Source organism: Cupressus sempervirens, chromosome 7, assembly GCF_028749045.1.
Source record: "Cupressus sempervirens isolate cs-2001-9-10 chromosome 7, ASM2874904v1, whole genome shotgun sequence".
NCBI lineage: Eukaryota > Viridiplantae > Streptophyta > Pinopsida > Cupressales > Cupressaceae > Cupressus > Cupressus sempervirens.
Window position 1 is genome coordinate 346,959,766 of NC_143124.1, and position 17,289 is coordinate 346,977,054.

The window sequence follows — 17,289 nt, forward strand, 5'->3', positions numbered from 1 at the left end:
CTTTGGACAAGGGTGCAAACCTTGGTGACAACAATAACCTTTGACTTCATCAAGTTCATCATAATTAAGAGCAGGAGCAATATCAATCATCATGATGTTATGCTTTTTCTTTTCAATAATTTCTTCAACTAATAATGTTCTAGTACTTTATCAAGGTATTTACAACCCAAATCACTGATAGTTGCCATATGTAACCTCATAAGTCCTTGCCATACTACAAAGTTTTCTCAGTTCAACTTGGGAATTTCTCTTCTGTAAGACATCCTGATCTTTATCTTTAGTCCTTAAAACCTTCTCTGCAAGCACCAAAAGCTCTGATACCAATTATTGGAAATATAACAAGAGTAATTGATAGGGGAGGGGTGAATCAGTCACCACAAAATAAATCCTAGATCCCTTAGATGTCAATACAAATCAAACTTTGTAAAAATTGAACTCTATTAAAACTTGGCAAACACACAAGAAAAATGTTGTAACTTGGTAAACATTGAAATAGCATGGTAAATGCTTAACATGAAAATTTTAAGATATTATCTAGTGGTTAATATTACTTTAACTTAATTGTAAACACATATGAGAAATAGCATGAACACAATTGACACCAAGATTTAACATGGAAACTCAATTTGGGAAAAACCAACAATTGCAACTAGTTATTGATTTTCATTCTTCTGAAGTGAGCCTTGTTAGGAGCCAACCCTATTAAAGGTTACAAAACACATTGTTAGGTGTGAACATGTTAGATGATTTAATCACCCTGTTAGGAGTGGCCTTGTTAGAGGCCCTTAGATAATTCAATAGAAATGCCATCTTGTTAGAGAATTTACAAATAGCTGTTAAGCTATCTCTGTTAAGAGATTTAGATCATTGCTACAATGGTTAGAGAGTAACAATGAGATGACTTGATTTCTAATGCAACTGAATTGTTGATTAAAGATCTCAATTCTGTCTTGTATACTTGATCCTTCTTGATCAACTGTATCTTTGCATCTCAATAAGGATATGTTGATTATCCTTCTAATTTGCTTCCTCTCAACATCATCAAATCTTCAATTATGTTCCACACATTAAATCTTCAACTTGACCTTATATTTACATCTTGCATATTATCGAGTTAGCTTGAATACAACCTAGAATCATTAATATTCATTTTCTCAATCAGCTAGAACTAACAGACAATTCAATTGAACTCAATATGCCAAAACAAGAAAATCCTTTGTTAGTTGACCCTACTCTGTAGATACTAACTCAAAGCAATTTTTTGTGTTAACCAAGTGAACTTGGTTGACACTACATATTAACAAAGTTCCTTTGGTAACCGAGTGAGCTCCATTAACACTGGTTCCATCCAACATTTCCTTCGTTACCGAGTTAGCTCGATTAACACTCAACTTCTACAAACTTTTCTTTGTTGCCCGAGTGAACTTGGTAGACATTGTCTTCTAAACTAGGAAAAGTCTAGAATGCTCAGTAGACACATAAAACTATCTTCAATGCCCAAGTGAGCTCAACATACACTAACTAGCAATGATATGACATTTTGTGTAACATCGAATACAATACACAATACACAATTGTTTTCAACACTTTTGTCATTCAATTTCTATCATCCATTTTAGGGTTTGGTATGATTAGGTAGGATTCAATGAATCTACCCATCTTTTCATTTTATTCCCTTCTAGAAAATTCTCCTTCTATCCTCTTTGAATTTGTCTCAAAATGTTTCATCTTGAATTTTGTGCCACTAGCTCATCAAGCTTATCTTCCACACAGTTCACACAATCCAAGAAATCAAACTTGTTGACTTAGATTCATCGAATTCATGATCTTTCTCATAATGTTGCCACTTAGCATTAACTTTCTTCTTATGCTTGCTGCATACTATGTTTCTCGACATCCACTATCAAATCACTTGGCATGAACTAAAGTTTACTAGTGCTCGACATCAACTAAACTTTACTCGGCTTACACTGTATTACTTGACATACATTGAGCTTTGACTTTGCTTGGCTCCAACTGATTTTCTACTTGGCTTGCACTAACTTTTCTCAGCATCTATTGTGCAGAATGTTAAGCTTGGTAGACTTAATTTGTTTTACTTGTTCTTCTGAACTTAAGTAGTGTATCCATCCTTTGCAACCTTAAGTAGATAATCAATGCACTGTAACATCATTATCTTAACTAATCTTTGTACTCCTTATTCATACCATAACTCAACCTCTCCTCTAGGTGTTATTGTTAACTCATTTGATCAAAACCTCCTTATCAATCAAACAAATGATAGTACTCAAATTGTTTAAGCAATTATCTTACTAGCAAGTAGCAGGTTTGACATCAGTGACAAAATAATGATTGAAACACATTCTCATACTTGTATCAATCTATTTTCAACACCCATATAGAAATTAAATATCAAAAGTTAGCTCTCATACAACTTGGCACCAATAGGAACCAAGACCAAGCCAAGTGTCAGCAAAAGCAAACCAAACACTAGTAAATTCACAAGAACTACTGATCTCCTAGACCATGCCAAGCTCCACAAACCATGTTGAGCTTCATAGACCTTACCAAGCTTCCCAAGAATTGTAGAGCATCACAGTGTATGTTGATCTCCTAGGCATAAACTAAGCCCAATAGCGACCAAGCACCATCCCTTTTGGTGACTGAGTCCACAAGTCCTAAACCAAATACCCCCAATTTGTAGGATTGCAAGAAAGCCTAGGATGCACTTGCATCAACAAGACATGGTGCATCATTACCAAACTTAACACTACCTCCTTTATAATTTTCTAAGGTTTCAAACTTATTTTATCACCAGTCATGTGATGTGAGCAACCACTGTCAATTATCTATCCATCACCTTTACTTACATATGAAGTGTGTAGTTTTCTCATCTTCATCAGAATCATCTTTCATAGCAACATAAACAACTTCTTCATCATTACTATCAGACTCATCACTAGTCTCTTCTTCAACAATGTAACAAGACTTCTTACATTTTCCTTTGTAGTATATGTATCCTTTATTGTCTTTTTCATCTCTCCTTCCTTTTAACTTTTTATCTTTCCTCTCATCCTTATCATTTTTGTCAAGACATCTTGCAACAACATGACCAACTTTATTGCCAGAATAATAGATTATAGAAATTTTACCTTTTAATTTTCCTTTGTCTCTTGGTAGTCTCCTAGCCATTAATGCTTCAAGATCCTCAAGATTATCATCAGAAGATTCACTCTAACTTTCCTCATACTTTCCTTTTTTCTTCTTAGACTTATGCAAAACCAACTGTGACTTGAAAGAAGATTCAATAGCAAGGGCAACAAAATTATCAAAATTTGACAATTCAAAAGCAATAAGTCTACCAACTAGACTATCCAAGGTTACGTCATTACTAGGAGTATATCTTAGTTCTTGTATTGTAGAAAATCTAATAAAATAACTAGGAAGTAAGGTCCTCAATACCTTGTTGATCACAATCTCTTTACTAATCTTTCTAGTAGATCGTCTAACTGCATTCACAACTTCTTGATTTTTTTAACATATTGAGCAATATTATCACCTTCTACCATCTTTATGTCATCAAAATTTCCTTTAAGATTTTTGATTTAGATCTTAGTACATTTTTGTCTCCTACATGGATTGTTGTCAACCTTTCCCACATCTTCTTTGTAGTGGTGTAGTCCTTTGTGTCATCCAATTTTGCATAGCTTAGGGTAGATGCAATCTCCAACATTGCATGATTGTTCTCTTGTTTCTCCTTTATTTATTGAGATGTCATAGGTGAATGCATTGCCACATATTCATTCCCCAAATAGAATACTATTGAATCTCCAATTCTAGTAATGCACAACTTCATCAAACTTTTCCATGTAGGGAAGTTCTCCTTGTTTAACTTGGGTATCTCCTCCTTGTACATCTTGATCATTAGCTTTAAGTCCCTTCAAAATTTTCCTTACAAGCATGACAAGCTCTAATACCAATTGCTAGAATTATTTAGAATAACTAAGTGGGGGGGTGGGGGGTGAATTAATTATCTTGAAGTCCACATTTATCAATTAAACTTTTCAACACTTCAAGCAACTTAGATCTTAACATCAAATTGCTCGATTTCTATAGTAACTTATCTGTAACATAAACTTGTAGTCCATTTCTTAAATAGTAACCAACTTGCAGAATATAAAACATTAAATAGTAAACATCTCAAATAATATCCACACAAGTAAGACACTAGGATTTAATGTGGAAACCCAATTTGAGAAAAACCATCAATAACATGCAACCAATTTTTCACTTTTCTTAAGTAAGCTCTATGAGGAGCCAACCTTGTTAAAGGTTACAATACACACTATTAGGTGTGACGTTGTTAAGGATTTAATCACCCCGTTAGGAGTGGCCTTGTTAGAGGACTTTAGAACATTCCATTAGAATGTTACTTTGATTAAAGGATTTACAAATGACTGCTAGGTCAACCTTAATTAAATGATTCAATTAATACATGGATAGAAAGTAACAACAGGTTGATCTGATAAATACAACTCACTTTACAACTATAGATCGCAATTTAGTCCAATATCTAATTCAATGAATGACCTCCATCATCATCTTCATCAGTGATTCACTTGGCAACCCTTCAAGAAATCACTCATCACCTCAACTCTTCATTGTTCTTCTTTCTGCTAATGTAATAACTCCAACCAGTTATAACTTCAACAAATTCCAAATTCTTTTATAATTCAGTTGTTTGACATTTTGTCAAACACTTTGCAAGCACATCTGATACCATAGTAATAACCCCAACTGGTTATAACTTCAACAAAAAGCAAATTCTTTTATAATTGAGTTGGTTGACATTTCGTCAAACACTTTGCAAGCATGATCCGATACCAATGTAATAACCCCAATAAGTTATAACTTCGTCAAACACAAAGTCTTCTCTAATTCACTTGTTTGACATTTTGTCAAACACTTTGCAAGAAAAAGATATATTGCATATCTAAATTCTGATTGCTTTCTAAATGCCAAACTTTAATAAATATGCTTGCAAAGAACACACCAAACATCTAACAATGAAGATGCAATTGTTTTTGTATAACACTAATTACAAATAGAAAAATATGCATCTACATCAATAAGACATTAGGGAAACAAATTTTGATATAAAACTCTGATATAAATCAGATTACAACAGATTTTACAAACCCTACCAATGGCCTAAATATTTACTCTCAAACAATGCAAAATGTAGTAGATAAAAACTTGGAATTGCTCCAAAAATATGAATTTTCCTATAGAAAATCAATGTAGTGATGACGTTGTAGTACGTCACTATAGTAGTGTCACTCTAGCAAAGTTTCTGTAGCAGTGTTATTGTAGCAACGATACTGTAGTAACGTTATTGTAGCAACATTACTATAGCAATATCCAACTTATTTCTTACTTCACAAATCTAGCCCTATGCCACAAATTTGGCACAATGAAAAGACTGATTTATCTTCTCCAATAGTCACAACCCTTCAGAAGATATTTCACAACTTCAGTTATGCAAATCAATGGGAGTGTTTATTCCCAACGATCAATGTAGCAACTATAGAAACCCTTGGCTCCACAAGTTATCTGGAAGAGTAGATGGCAACACATTCGATGCTCAACAATGAGGCTACCCTCCCTATTTATTCTTTTCCTCCAATAGATGGGCCTCCTTCTAGAAGATTCTTTTAATTAATTTATTTAATTTTAATCACTTTTCATTAAATTAATTAAATATAAACTCACCCTTTTAATTTTATTTTATTTAATGACTTTATAAGAAATTAATTTAATCAATTTCTCCTTATTTCTCCACTTAGCCTTCGGAGAATGTAAAGGCTAAGAACTTCACTGAGATGCTAAAAAGATGGGGATGTTACATGCTCAAGTTCGCCAATCAACATAATCAACAACTTCTCCAACCTATCTCAGCTCTGGGTTAACCTCTACCAACCTCTCTCAACCTTTTTCAAGTTAGCCCTTATGCCTCCTTAAATAGGTAGCCTGATCTTTTGTCACTTAAACATCATTGTCATTATTAGGTTAGGTCAGATTCATCAAATCCTTCCATCATTTCATTTTCTCTTTCACCTTCTAGATACTTCTCAAAACTTCTCCTTGAATCCTTGCATATGCTCAAACATGGTTTCCTTACATTAAATGATCTAGCTCAACAATTCTTATCTTCAACATGCTTTACATATTTCAAGAATTCAAACTATGTCGACCAATTATTGCAATTCCTTCTCAAAATAGCAAATGCTAACACTCGATCAAATTTGTGTTCCTCGGCCTTGGTCATCACTAGATAACTCAGGCAATACTGAGTTCTCTTGCTCGACTTACACTGTCTCCGCTTGGTCCTTTTAACTAGTGCTCGATCTAACTTTTCTATATTTGTTTCTTTACTTGTGCTCAATTGACACTATATTTTCTCAGCTTTAACTATAAGTTCATTAATCTTTTGCTTTGAAGCTCGGTTAAGCCTACACATTTGATCCTTTAGTGATTATCTCTCCTAGGCTTTATCACAACTATCTTCTCCACTTAGTGTCATGATCAAATAACACATTATTTTGCCAAGGTCTAACTCATCAAGTGCCCATTGTAGTTCCACATAACTCAACCTTTCACTAGGTCCTCTTGTTTATCTCTTCTTCTCAAATCCTCTTCATCAATAAACTTGATATGACACTCTTCTCAACTAGCAACTGTCTCACCAACTAAGGTTTGACATTAACGACAACATAATAATTGTTCCAATTGTAGTTTTCAACAATGTATAATATAAGATTATATTTTTGTCTATATGTGGTAATCAATGAATTCCTTATGTGAGGAAGATTGATCTTAAATTAATTTTGTGTCAACTCATGGGACTAACACCATGGAGATTGATAGGATCTCTAATATGGGATATGTGAGATGTTAAGATCTCTACGTGCCACCATGACTAGGATTAATAGATAATTTCCATGTGCCAAAATATTTTGACAATGTCAAGATATGCGAGCAATATATAGAAGACACCACTGATAGAAAAGTATTAATGAAAAGGAAATGAAACATTCGAATTGCCCAACTACTGGTCAAAGTCAAGCGTCCATGAACCGCCATGTGGAGGAAAATGAACCAAGGTAATTGAAGGGTCGATGAGAAGGAATAGACCCATGCATAAGCATTGAGGTATTATGTTTTATGTTTATAATAAAGTTACTATATATTCATGGTTAGAAATGCTAATATTAGTTACTATAAATGTATTATGGTTATGTGTGTGTGTGTGTGTATCTATATCTATATCCATGTATCTATGTATTGTTATATATATATGATGTAAATAGATAATATAAATATATTTTTATCTATGTTGTTATCAATGAATTCTTGATGCGAGGAAGATTGATCTTAAGTTATTTTTGTGTCAGCTCATGAGACTGACACCATGGAGATTGATGAGATCTTTAGTATGGGGTATGTGAGATGTTAAGATCTCCATCTAACCATCATGACTAGGATTAATAGATAATCTCCCTGTGCTAGAAGATTCTGATGATGCCAACATATGCATATGTGATTGACTTTGGATAGAGGATGTCCTGTCCAAGAAGAATATTAAAGGTTGTGCTCCAGGGAAGACGATAGAATAACTAAGAGTTAGGAAACTTGATCTAGGAATGCCTTTAAGGTTGGGGTTTAAGATAGAGGGTAGAATAATGTAGTTAGATTTATTATTGTTATGATTTTAACAATTGTTTTGCAGACAATACTTGTTCCAAGATAACCCTAATAGTGGAGATATTACACAAGTCCATTTGATAGTATATTTTTAAAAGATGACCAAATGCTAATTCATAAAAAAGAAGAGAGGAGATGACCTTCATAAATATTTGAAGAAGAAAAGGTTCACTCAAATACATGGTTAATCTTTAATTGAACATTACCATCCTTAAATATCATTTTAACATGCTTAAATATGGATTCTTCCAATATTCCACTTGCTTTTGATATGCGTGCTAGTGTTTAATACTCGTTGAACCTTAACTTTGGTGATCTTCACAAGTAGGTTGAAGCTTCAGAGACATATAAAACCTTAGGGCTCGTTTGGTTGCTGGAATAGTAAGAGAAAATTAGAACATGTTTTATATTCGTTGTTTGGTATGCTCAATCAGAATTGGGAATAGCAAGACATATTCCAATTTTGCCCCTAAAATGAACATATGTCTATGTCAAAAAAAATTTAGAACTGGAATAGTCATTCCTATTCTCAATCGTCTTTTTATAATAAAAAAAAAATTTAATTTCATTCCCATTCTAATTTTCTATTCTAATTTTCAATTGTTATGCCAGCAACCAAACGGGCCCTTAGTGAGTGGGCCAAGATTTAGTGATCGGTCACGGGATAAGGGGAAATCTTGAGATCGACAGGGTCGGACATTCACCGAAAATAGACACCGAATTAATCGCGACCATTTTAACAATCGTCGTCTGCCAATACCGTCGATAGCAATAAATCGAACGGCAAACAATTCGTTCTAGCGAATTAAACTCGGCCTAAAGGTTTAACTTCCACCGGCGCGGCAATCTATTTTACTTCGAGAGCAGCAGTATAATTTCCTCCTGCAAAATTTCCAATTGTCAAGGTATTTCTTTTTTGCTGTTAGCGCTTCTTTTTGGTGATGGTCTGAAAAGTTTTATTTTCGATTTTAAAGGTTTTGTGAAATTCTGCCAGTATTCTCATTGTATTTCCTGCTCCGGGAGCCCCAGTTTTCAAAGTACATGTGTTTTTGGTTAACCCAGTTTTTGAAGGGGGCTTTTCTGTTGCTTATTTCTGGCATTTTTTTTCCAACGAGTTTTTTAACGTAAGAGGAAAATCCTGCGTGTATTTATTTTTTCTTGCTTTCGGCGATCTTAAGCGCATTTCCTGCAACCCTCTACGATTTCGGGGCCATTTACAGATTCGATTAAATCCGTTATGGGTTTATGCGATGGTTGATTTAGACTGGATTGATTAAGGATTTCTTCGCATATTGGTGTATCTTGATTGGTCTCTCTTTTCCTTATTTATTTTCCGTCGGATATAAACCCTTAGTATAGTGCCCTGGTTCGGGTATTATGCATTTTCCGTGGATCAATTTTGAGTCTCCAGGCTCTGGTTGTTATTAGATTACTAAATCACCTTCTTGCTCTGGAATCCTGGATTATTATTTGCAGATGTCTTAAAATCCTCCGACGAAGTTCTGTTTAAAATGTTTGTCTTTAAGTCAAGATACGTGAAGACAACTGTTTTAGGTAGCCTTAACCTAATTTTGGTGAACTTATCTGGAACCATTGTGGCAAGTAGGTTTTTTTAATAGCTGTGTTTGAATTGTGGCTGATCTCTACCCGCCTGGTATTTAAGGCCTTATAATTTATAGTGATTGGAATGCACTGGTTTTGGCAATGGCATGATGGACTGTGTCCTTTAGGGTAGTGATTGGAATGCTCATAATTTGTATTTAGTGAATAGTTACTGGATAAAGTGGTCCGAGAGCATCTTTAGGCGATAGGCATGCTTGAGTAGAATTTTAAATTTCTTTTGGTCCGTTGGACAGATTCTAGATTTTATGATTATAAGAAACCCCACTATAGTAAATTTATAATTTTACTGGATCCACAACATTTGCATGTCAAGAATGCTGCTTTTTCCTCCGGTGTGATTTGAAAGACGGAGAGTTTCACATGAAGTTCATGAACATCAATATTTATTATGCATATAAAATATAGAATTCAATATTGCCTCAGCTTTTGGCTTTGGACTTTTAGAGACAATCATTATGATCCTCTATTTCCAAATTTGCTTGACTGAACACTGGAAATTGATTTTTCAGAATCGTCAAAATGGCAGACTCAAAGCCAGGGATGAGGAAGCCTGTCTTTGTCAAAGTTGATCAGCTGAAGCCAGGTACTACCGGTCATACATTAACTCTGAAGGTGGTCAGTTCAACTCCTGTTCTGCAAAAGGGACGGCCTGATGGCCCTCAGGTTCGTCAAATGCGTATTGCTGAGTGCTTGGTTGGGGATGAAACTGGTGTGATCGTTTTCACAGCTAGGAATGAGCAAGGTATGTTTCTTGCCAATGACTGTTATTTGAAATCCCAGCTTGAACTAGTAATGTGCAGCTTATTGTAAATATGAGTAAGATGATGTCTTTATACATGTTTTACATTTATTCTGGTTACTTGGTGAATCATTTCTTACATTTTATGAATGCCAGGTTTGCATAACCACCATTGAGAATAATCTTTGAATAAATATAATTACGATTAATATTTTCGAGATTATTTTCCTGTTCATGTTTGCATCTTTGAGATAGTTTCTCTCGTAATGGTGTTTCTTGTCATATTTCTTAGTAAAAATGGGGATTTGATTGAACAAATAGCATTACCTGGAACTCTATGCATGTATTGCAGGAATTAGCCTGTTTTGAATCTCAATATTTAGCTATTATAATTTGATCACTTCTAGTTCAACATTCGGGAAATTGTCTTTCTTTCTTTTTCTTGAACAAGGCTGTGACAATACTACATTCTATCAGATAGCATTTTCTTTTATCGTATGGATAACAGGTTTGAAAGCAACTTAGAACGATAACGTCTGCTTTTGCATCAATGTTCGTCATTTTAGGAAAGATTGAATCTAGTAAACCCACTATGATCTCTTTATACATGTTTTACATTTATTCTGGTTACTTGGTGAATCATTTCTTACATTTTATGAATGCCAGGTTTGCATAACCACCATTGAGAATAATCTTTGAAGAAATATAAATAAGATTAATGTTTTCGAGATTATTTTCCTGTTCATGTTTGCATCTTTGAGATAGTTTCTCTCGTTATGGTGTTTGTTGTCATATTTCTTAGTAAAAATGGGGATTTGATTGAACAAATAGCATTACCTGGAACTCTATGCATGTATTGCGAGAATTAGCCTGTTTTGAATCTTAATATTTAGCTACTGTCTCAAAATAAAATTATTATAATTTGATCTCTTCTAGTTCAACATTCGGGAAATTGTCTTTCTTTCTTTTTCTTGAACAAGGCTGTGACAATACTGCATTCTATTGGATAGCATTTGCTTTTATCTTATGGATAACAGGTTTGAAAGCAACTTAGAACAATAACGTCTGCTTTTGCATCAACGTTCGTCATTTTAGGAATGATTGAATTTAGTACACCCACTGGCGATAGCCTATTTTCGTTCAACAAAAATGTTTTACTTCAATCTTATTAAGATATCTGATACAAGAAATCAGGGGGAATCAGAAAACCCAAAGCAAACATTTCAACATAATTGGCATTCTGGAGAAAGTTATAAATAGCTTGATTAGAATCGGTAGTCTTTTGTAACATATCAAAGGTTTCCCAATCTCATCCCCCGTTGAAATTATTTTGTAATGTTCCAATTTCCCATCTTTCATTGATAATAAAAAGTACCTGCTTCCTTATCAGATGCATGTTGCTCTATTCGTTGAAATTTTTACAATTGAAGGATTTGGGATATGGACTTCGCCTCTTATTCCTTTACCTTTAAGAATAGTCAATATGCTGACTTAGGATTTGACATCATAGCTATAATGTGTGCAGTGGACATGATGAAGCCCGGTGCAACTGTAATCCTTCGGAATGCAAAAATTGATATGTACAGGGGATCTATGAGGCTGGCAGTGGACAAATGGGGTAGAGTTGAGGTGACAGATGCTGCTGATTTCGAGGTCAAAGAGGATAACAATTTGTCATTAGTAGAGTATGAACTTGTTAATGTTGTAGAGGAGTGACAGATGCCGATCATGATATAAATAGCAAATCAATTTATGCTTGTTCAAGGCTTTTCAAATGTTAATTTGGGTATCAGACATGACAGATCAAACACTATAGTCCATTCTCACTCTTTGCCTGGAAAAATGCACTTGTAAAGCAGTGTTGGCTGTTTTCTAGGGCAGACAGAAATTGTTTATTGGGATTCAGTGATACAGTGAGCCCAGAGCTATTTTCTCTTCAGCAAGGAAGTGTTATGGGATATTTGTTATTAATCAAAATCTAGTCTGGAGTGCTGTGATTTTGCAGAGTTATCAACTGAGTGACATGTTTGTGCATTTCTTTTTAATGCTTTCTTCACCTTGATGGTGAAGGATTTACGATTGTAATTGGGACAGATTAATTTCTGGACCTAGTTTAGATTATGGTAATACCATTGAAAAGACAGGTTACAGAGTTTCAGTTTTTCTGAAATGACCAAATCTAATAAATATAATATATTCTGCATATAATAGTGCCATAACAAATTAATATTAAAATGAGTGTTCCTATATGGACTTTATCTGGCTTTTATGTTGGTGGTCTTTGGGTTGTTTGCCCAGTATTTGCTAATGTTATTAATTGTTGAACCTATAGGCGTAGGGTTTGAGGCTCTGTTTCTCGACCTCTCTGTTGAAATAATGCATTCTTTGAATACTATAATTTTAACTTGGTTATTATAATTGCAACATAATTTGATGAAAATGAGTCAGTTGTGTTTTTAATTGCATAGTTGTATGAATTCTATATTTTACCTGTATTACATGTCAAGATTTTGTGGTATTATTTGATTTGCATTATGTCCAGTTCCTGACATTTTATTTATTTGTAAATGCATCTACTACATTTGTGTCTTTGCCGACTGAAAACATGTTTTAATTTGTGACCGATAGTTGTTTCTAGCTGCGCATCTATTTCATTTTGGTTTATAGTTTCAGAGAGAAACTGTTGTGTTATTGTGTTTAAAAAAATTAAATTAGGCATTCACTGAAATTAAAATGTTAGTAACATATACTCTACAAATGAGCATTTGACATCATATAGCTTCAACATATAATTTATTTTCACTGGTTGTCAGGGTGAAATACATGTCAATTAGATTAATTAGAGTTCAGCAGAACCAAATTTGTTTTGTGTGATAATGTTGGTCAATATAACTTCTGTAGTTTAATTATTAACTGTTTTCAAGCTTAGTTGATTGTGAATTGCGGGTTTTGTTCTATTTATTTTTATTTTTATTTTTTTAAAATTTAGTACTGGAAGGGTTTTTTGATTGTCAACATGCACTTTCAGTCCTTTATTTTGGGGGTCTGTCTATTCTTGCTGTGTTTTACAGTTTTAGGGTAGATCTTATAAGTTATTTAGCACTTAAGGATATAGTTTTTGCCTTTGGAACTCCTATTTTGCTTGATAATGTTTTGAGGATGACAATGGCTTTTGTGGAAGGGGATGTAAGAACAGGTTTTTTTGGGGTTACAGTAGTCATCGATGGTAGAATGTTTATACTTCTGAGGGGATTTAGTAAGAAATATTGGACTTCAAACATATCTTGTATTTTAATATCTTGTTTTTAAAGATTATTGCAATTTTGCTCAATTTTGACGCTTACACAGAGGGCATACTTTGCTTTTCTAATTATGTGAGAAAAATTTAGATTGCTGTCAAAGGTTCAATAACTACTATTTGGAGTTTCTCATGGTGCCTCGGGAACTTCCTTGGAGTTTCTTGTCATTTTATTGTATTTTATTTTCTATCTTGATTTCTGTGTCTGAATAGAAGTTTATAAGTTTATAAATTGTCAACAATCACTTTTTAAAAATAAATTGTTACTTTTCTATGCTTTATATCAATGAATGTGTAATATCCTCAATTTTCCTTTTTCCTATTTTAGCAATAAAATGTCATTCACAATTATAGTAGCACAACTCATTATAAATATAATGCTAACTTCAGAAGCTGCAGATAAAACAGTTTCATTTTGATTCAAATATAAATTTATTATATATTTTAGAGCAGGGTGAACTTATCTTTTGCATCCACTGTGAACTATCCCAAATCTTTACTGATCTCTAATATGTTTTTTAATCGTCTTTGAAACTGTCATCCACTAAGACAGCACTAGAAATTATATGGTTGTCATCCTCCGATTTCAGGCATCGAGGGGTTTCATCCCTATTTTGTAAATCGCAATTTATGCATAATGAGTAATAATTAGATATATAAAATGTATTTAAACATTATTAGATATATAAAATGTATTTAAATGCTCTCTTCCCCCATTTGATTTCTCATATACAGCTTCGTTTCTTCATAGACATGACTCTTTATACTGCCTTGACATTTGATAAAACTAAGCTTTAATATAATTCTAGGTTGTTATAACTTAGTCACTCGATGAAATTGCAAGTACATTCTCTTTTAATTTCAAGTGCTTCATTAAATTATTTTATTTTTAGGCAGAGACATTGCAGTCTGCCCTTTTCAAGATTGCTTATCCTGAAGCAATCATAAATTTGGATGTTGAAGAACATGCCACTCTTCCATGTAGCATCCTCTCTCCACCAAACCAGATGCCTTGTGAGTACTTGGATCATAGAAACGTAAAATCTACGGGCCATGGCTTTTCCAATGAAAGGTTGCGCAGAGGAAACTCTGCAGTATGTGAAGAGCTTCTTGGAAACTGCTATGCCATATATGCTTCACAAAAAAATGCTCTATGGCTCTTTTGTGTTGCGACTTGGCACTAGCCTATAGCAAGGGGTTGATGGGCATTTTTTATTGCTTTACAATGGACCCAGGAAAACCACGTTCTACAATCAAAGATTCCCTACAGTGCGACAGCATCTGCAAGATGAGAATTCATACTCTGCATTGGTGGATATAGATTTAAGGAGGCAAAGACAGAAAAGAAAAAAACAGCTGTTGCAACTTCGGCTATTTTTTTTGACTACAACTTCCTGCCTCAATTGAATTTTGATCACCTCTCACTGGCATGAAACGGACGTCCTGATTATACCAAGATCAATGGAAATATTAATGGCAATTTGTTCTGAGCTTTTGATTCTAAGCTGTTTAGGTTATTAGTTTTTACATTTTACTTGTAAGATATGCACATATGCTGCTTCTGTACTCGCTCAGAAATATGGTATCACAATGACCTCATGCTGCACTAACATGTCTTCAGCTGGTTGCTCTTTTGTAAATAATAAATACATCCAGTACAGCCTCTTATTGCTCTGGTCTGTTTAGTGTTGTGTGTTTGAATTTGCAATAAGATGAATAGTAACACATTTTGGTCATATATGCTTGTTCTTAATTCTGGATTGAGGCAGGATCACAGATAAGAACTTGAATATTCCATTGGTTCAAAACATCAATTACCGAAATTCCTAGCCTTCCTAGTGCTAAAATCGTAGTTCCCTAAATAGGCCAACAGAAGTCAATTAGAATTTATGGAGGAAAATATTTGAAGTAAATTTCACTCCATACAACTGTTAATCTTCCCTTCATGGTTGCATGTGGTCACAAAATTTACCATTACTGAAGAACGTATGCAGTCGTTCAACAGTTGCAGTTTCAATCTACACCTGTATGTAATCATTTAGAAGGACCCGCACTGCTTTCTACCGTTGTATGCAATCATCTAGAGATACACCCTTAGGTGCTGTCTTAGTTTCCCTGGTCACACCGCTGAGAGGGGTGGGTGCAGTTGATATAATGATCAAACAAGTTATGGCTCCAACTTACAACACTAGCAGCAGTGTTATGCAATACATAATCACAGTGACATAGAGACAATAACCATAAGAGATCGTAACACTTGTCGACAAAATGACGAGTCAAATACCCCAGTTTGTATACTGATTTGGTGTATCAAAAAGGCTGTGAAGACCATACCAGGGTTCAAAATTTTGTTGCATTGGAGATACCTTCAAGGTGGCAGTTGATAATCAATATCGACTACATCAACATTTATTAAGCTAGTTATGATGAATGAATGAGAGATTTTAATAACATCCACGAGGCCTGCACAGCCAATGGGACCAACTAAAAACAACCAAACACTTGGAAACCTAGTTCTTTTGAAGTTGTTTCTAGAGGTCTGTTCTTTGACAGGGAATGTTGACCACTAAGTTTGCTGACCTATCAAGCTGCGGTTCCTCAAAAATAGTAGCTAGGTTGCTTGTTCTTAAAATATCCCCATAGCTGGAGTGGATGTCGTTGTAGGCAGGGCAGTCTAAGATCAAATGTTGTTCTATCTCCACTATTCCCGTGCTACAAAATAGGCAGACCCTCTCTTCCCATTCCTCATTTGGAATCATCCATCTCTTGGTTTCACACCTCAAATGATGTGAGCTCGTTCTAAGTTGTGCAATGATCATTTTGGCTTTCTAGTTGATATTTTCTCCTATATACACCTTCTCTTCAAGGTCCCTCATTGGGTTGAATTCTTTAATATAATAATATTTTTTGCGCCCATTTTGATTTGTCCATGCAAGGCTCCTCAATTTTTCTTTTGTAAACTTTTTTATTCCATCAATGTTATCTGGGCAGTCTTGTAAATTAATATTCCATTTTTCCATCCACTTGATATTTTGTTTCATCCACGTGTTTTATTTTCTATCCAATTTTTCCTCTACGAGCAATTTGGGCCAGCGATGCACTTCCATACTTTGAGTTTTCTTTAAGTAGCATACTAATCGGACCATAGCTGAAGCCTCTATAGGAAGCATACCCGTTTCCACCATTAGGATATCATAGGGGATTGTGGACTTAATATTGAGACTGTTGGTAATTAAATGTTTATGGATTCTTTTCACCTGTCTCCATTTTGGACTTGGCAAGTTGCTGCCTCAGATCTCACACCCATAAAGAGTCACCAAAATGACCAACAACTCGAAGAGCATCTTTTTGGTTTTTCAGTCCCATAGCTTTGAATTACTACATCTATTTTGAAGCGAGTATAATGCTTTTCACTCTCCTTGATTTTTTTTGTTCTACAAGTTTCCCAATTGAGCTTGTTGTGGAAGTCAATGCTAAGATATTTGTATTCCTCCACTATCTCTAAAGGGTTATTCTAAAAAAGTAAAGTGTTTTGTTGTATCTTGGTTGGCTTTAGAGAGAAAACCATCACTTTAGTTTTGGTAGTGCTCACCTGTATCTCGACCGAATGGCAAAAGATGTCCAGAGTCTTCAAGTGTTCACTTAGCCCATCTGTTGTTTAGCAATTAGAATGAGATCATTAGCATATAGGAGAAGTTTTATCACATAGTTGGCTAGTTGAACCCCATCGTTGTTGTTCTAATCTAGACATTCTTCTAGCTTGTTGATATATAACTTGAACAAGGTAGGGGAGAGGGGGCAACCTTGTTTAACTCCTATATCGCTGCCAAAACTCTCTGTCATCCCCTCCATGGTTTTGATTTTG

At 34.5% G+C, this 17,289-nt stretch overlaps 1 protein-coding gene across 3 annotated transcripts; it reads left to right on the forward strand.

Moving 5' to 3' along the window:
• Nucleotides 1–8,459: 8,459 nt before the first annotated feature.
• Nucleotides 8,460–12,334, forward strand: LOC149546868 (uncharacterized protein At4g28440-like). 3 transcript variants are annotated; one of them, XM_089791395.1, is made up of 3 exons: nt 8,460–8,669; nt 9,897–10,129; nt 11,652–12,334. In XM_089791395.1, exons 2-3 carry the CDS (start codon nt 9,907–9,909, stop codon nt 11,840–11,842), a joined length of 414 nt encoding a protein of 137 aa, XP_089647521.1. In that variant the 5' UTR covers nt 8,460–8,669; nt 9,897–9,906; the 3' UTR covers nt 11,843–12,334. The 3 variants fall into 3 exon arrangements, with proteins under 3 accessions (XP_089647521.1, XP_089647522.1, XP_089647523.1); XM_089791396.1 differs by having other exon boundaries at nt 8,619–8,801; XM_089791397.1 differs by having other exon boundaries at nt 8,619–8,738.
• The last annotated feature ends 4,955 nt before the right edge of the window (nt 12,335–17,289 follow it).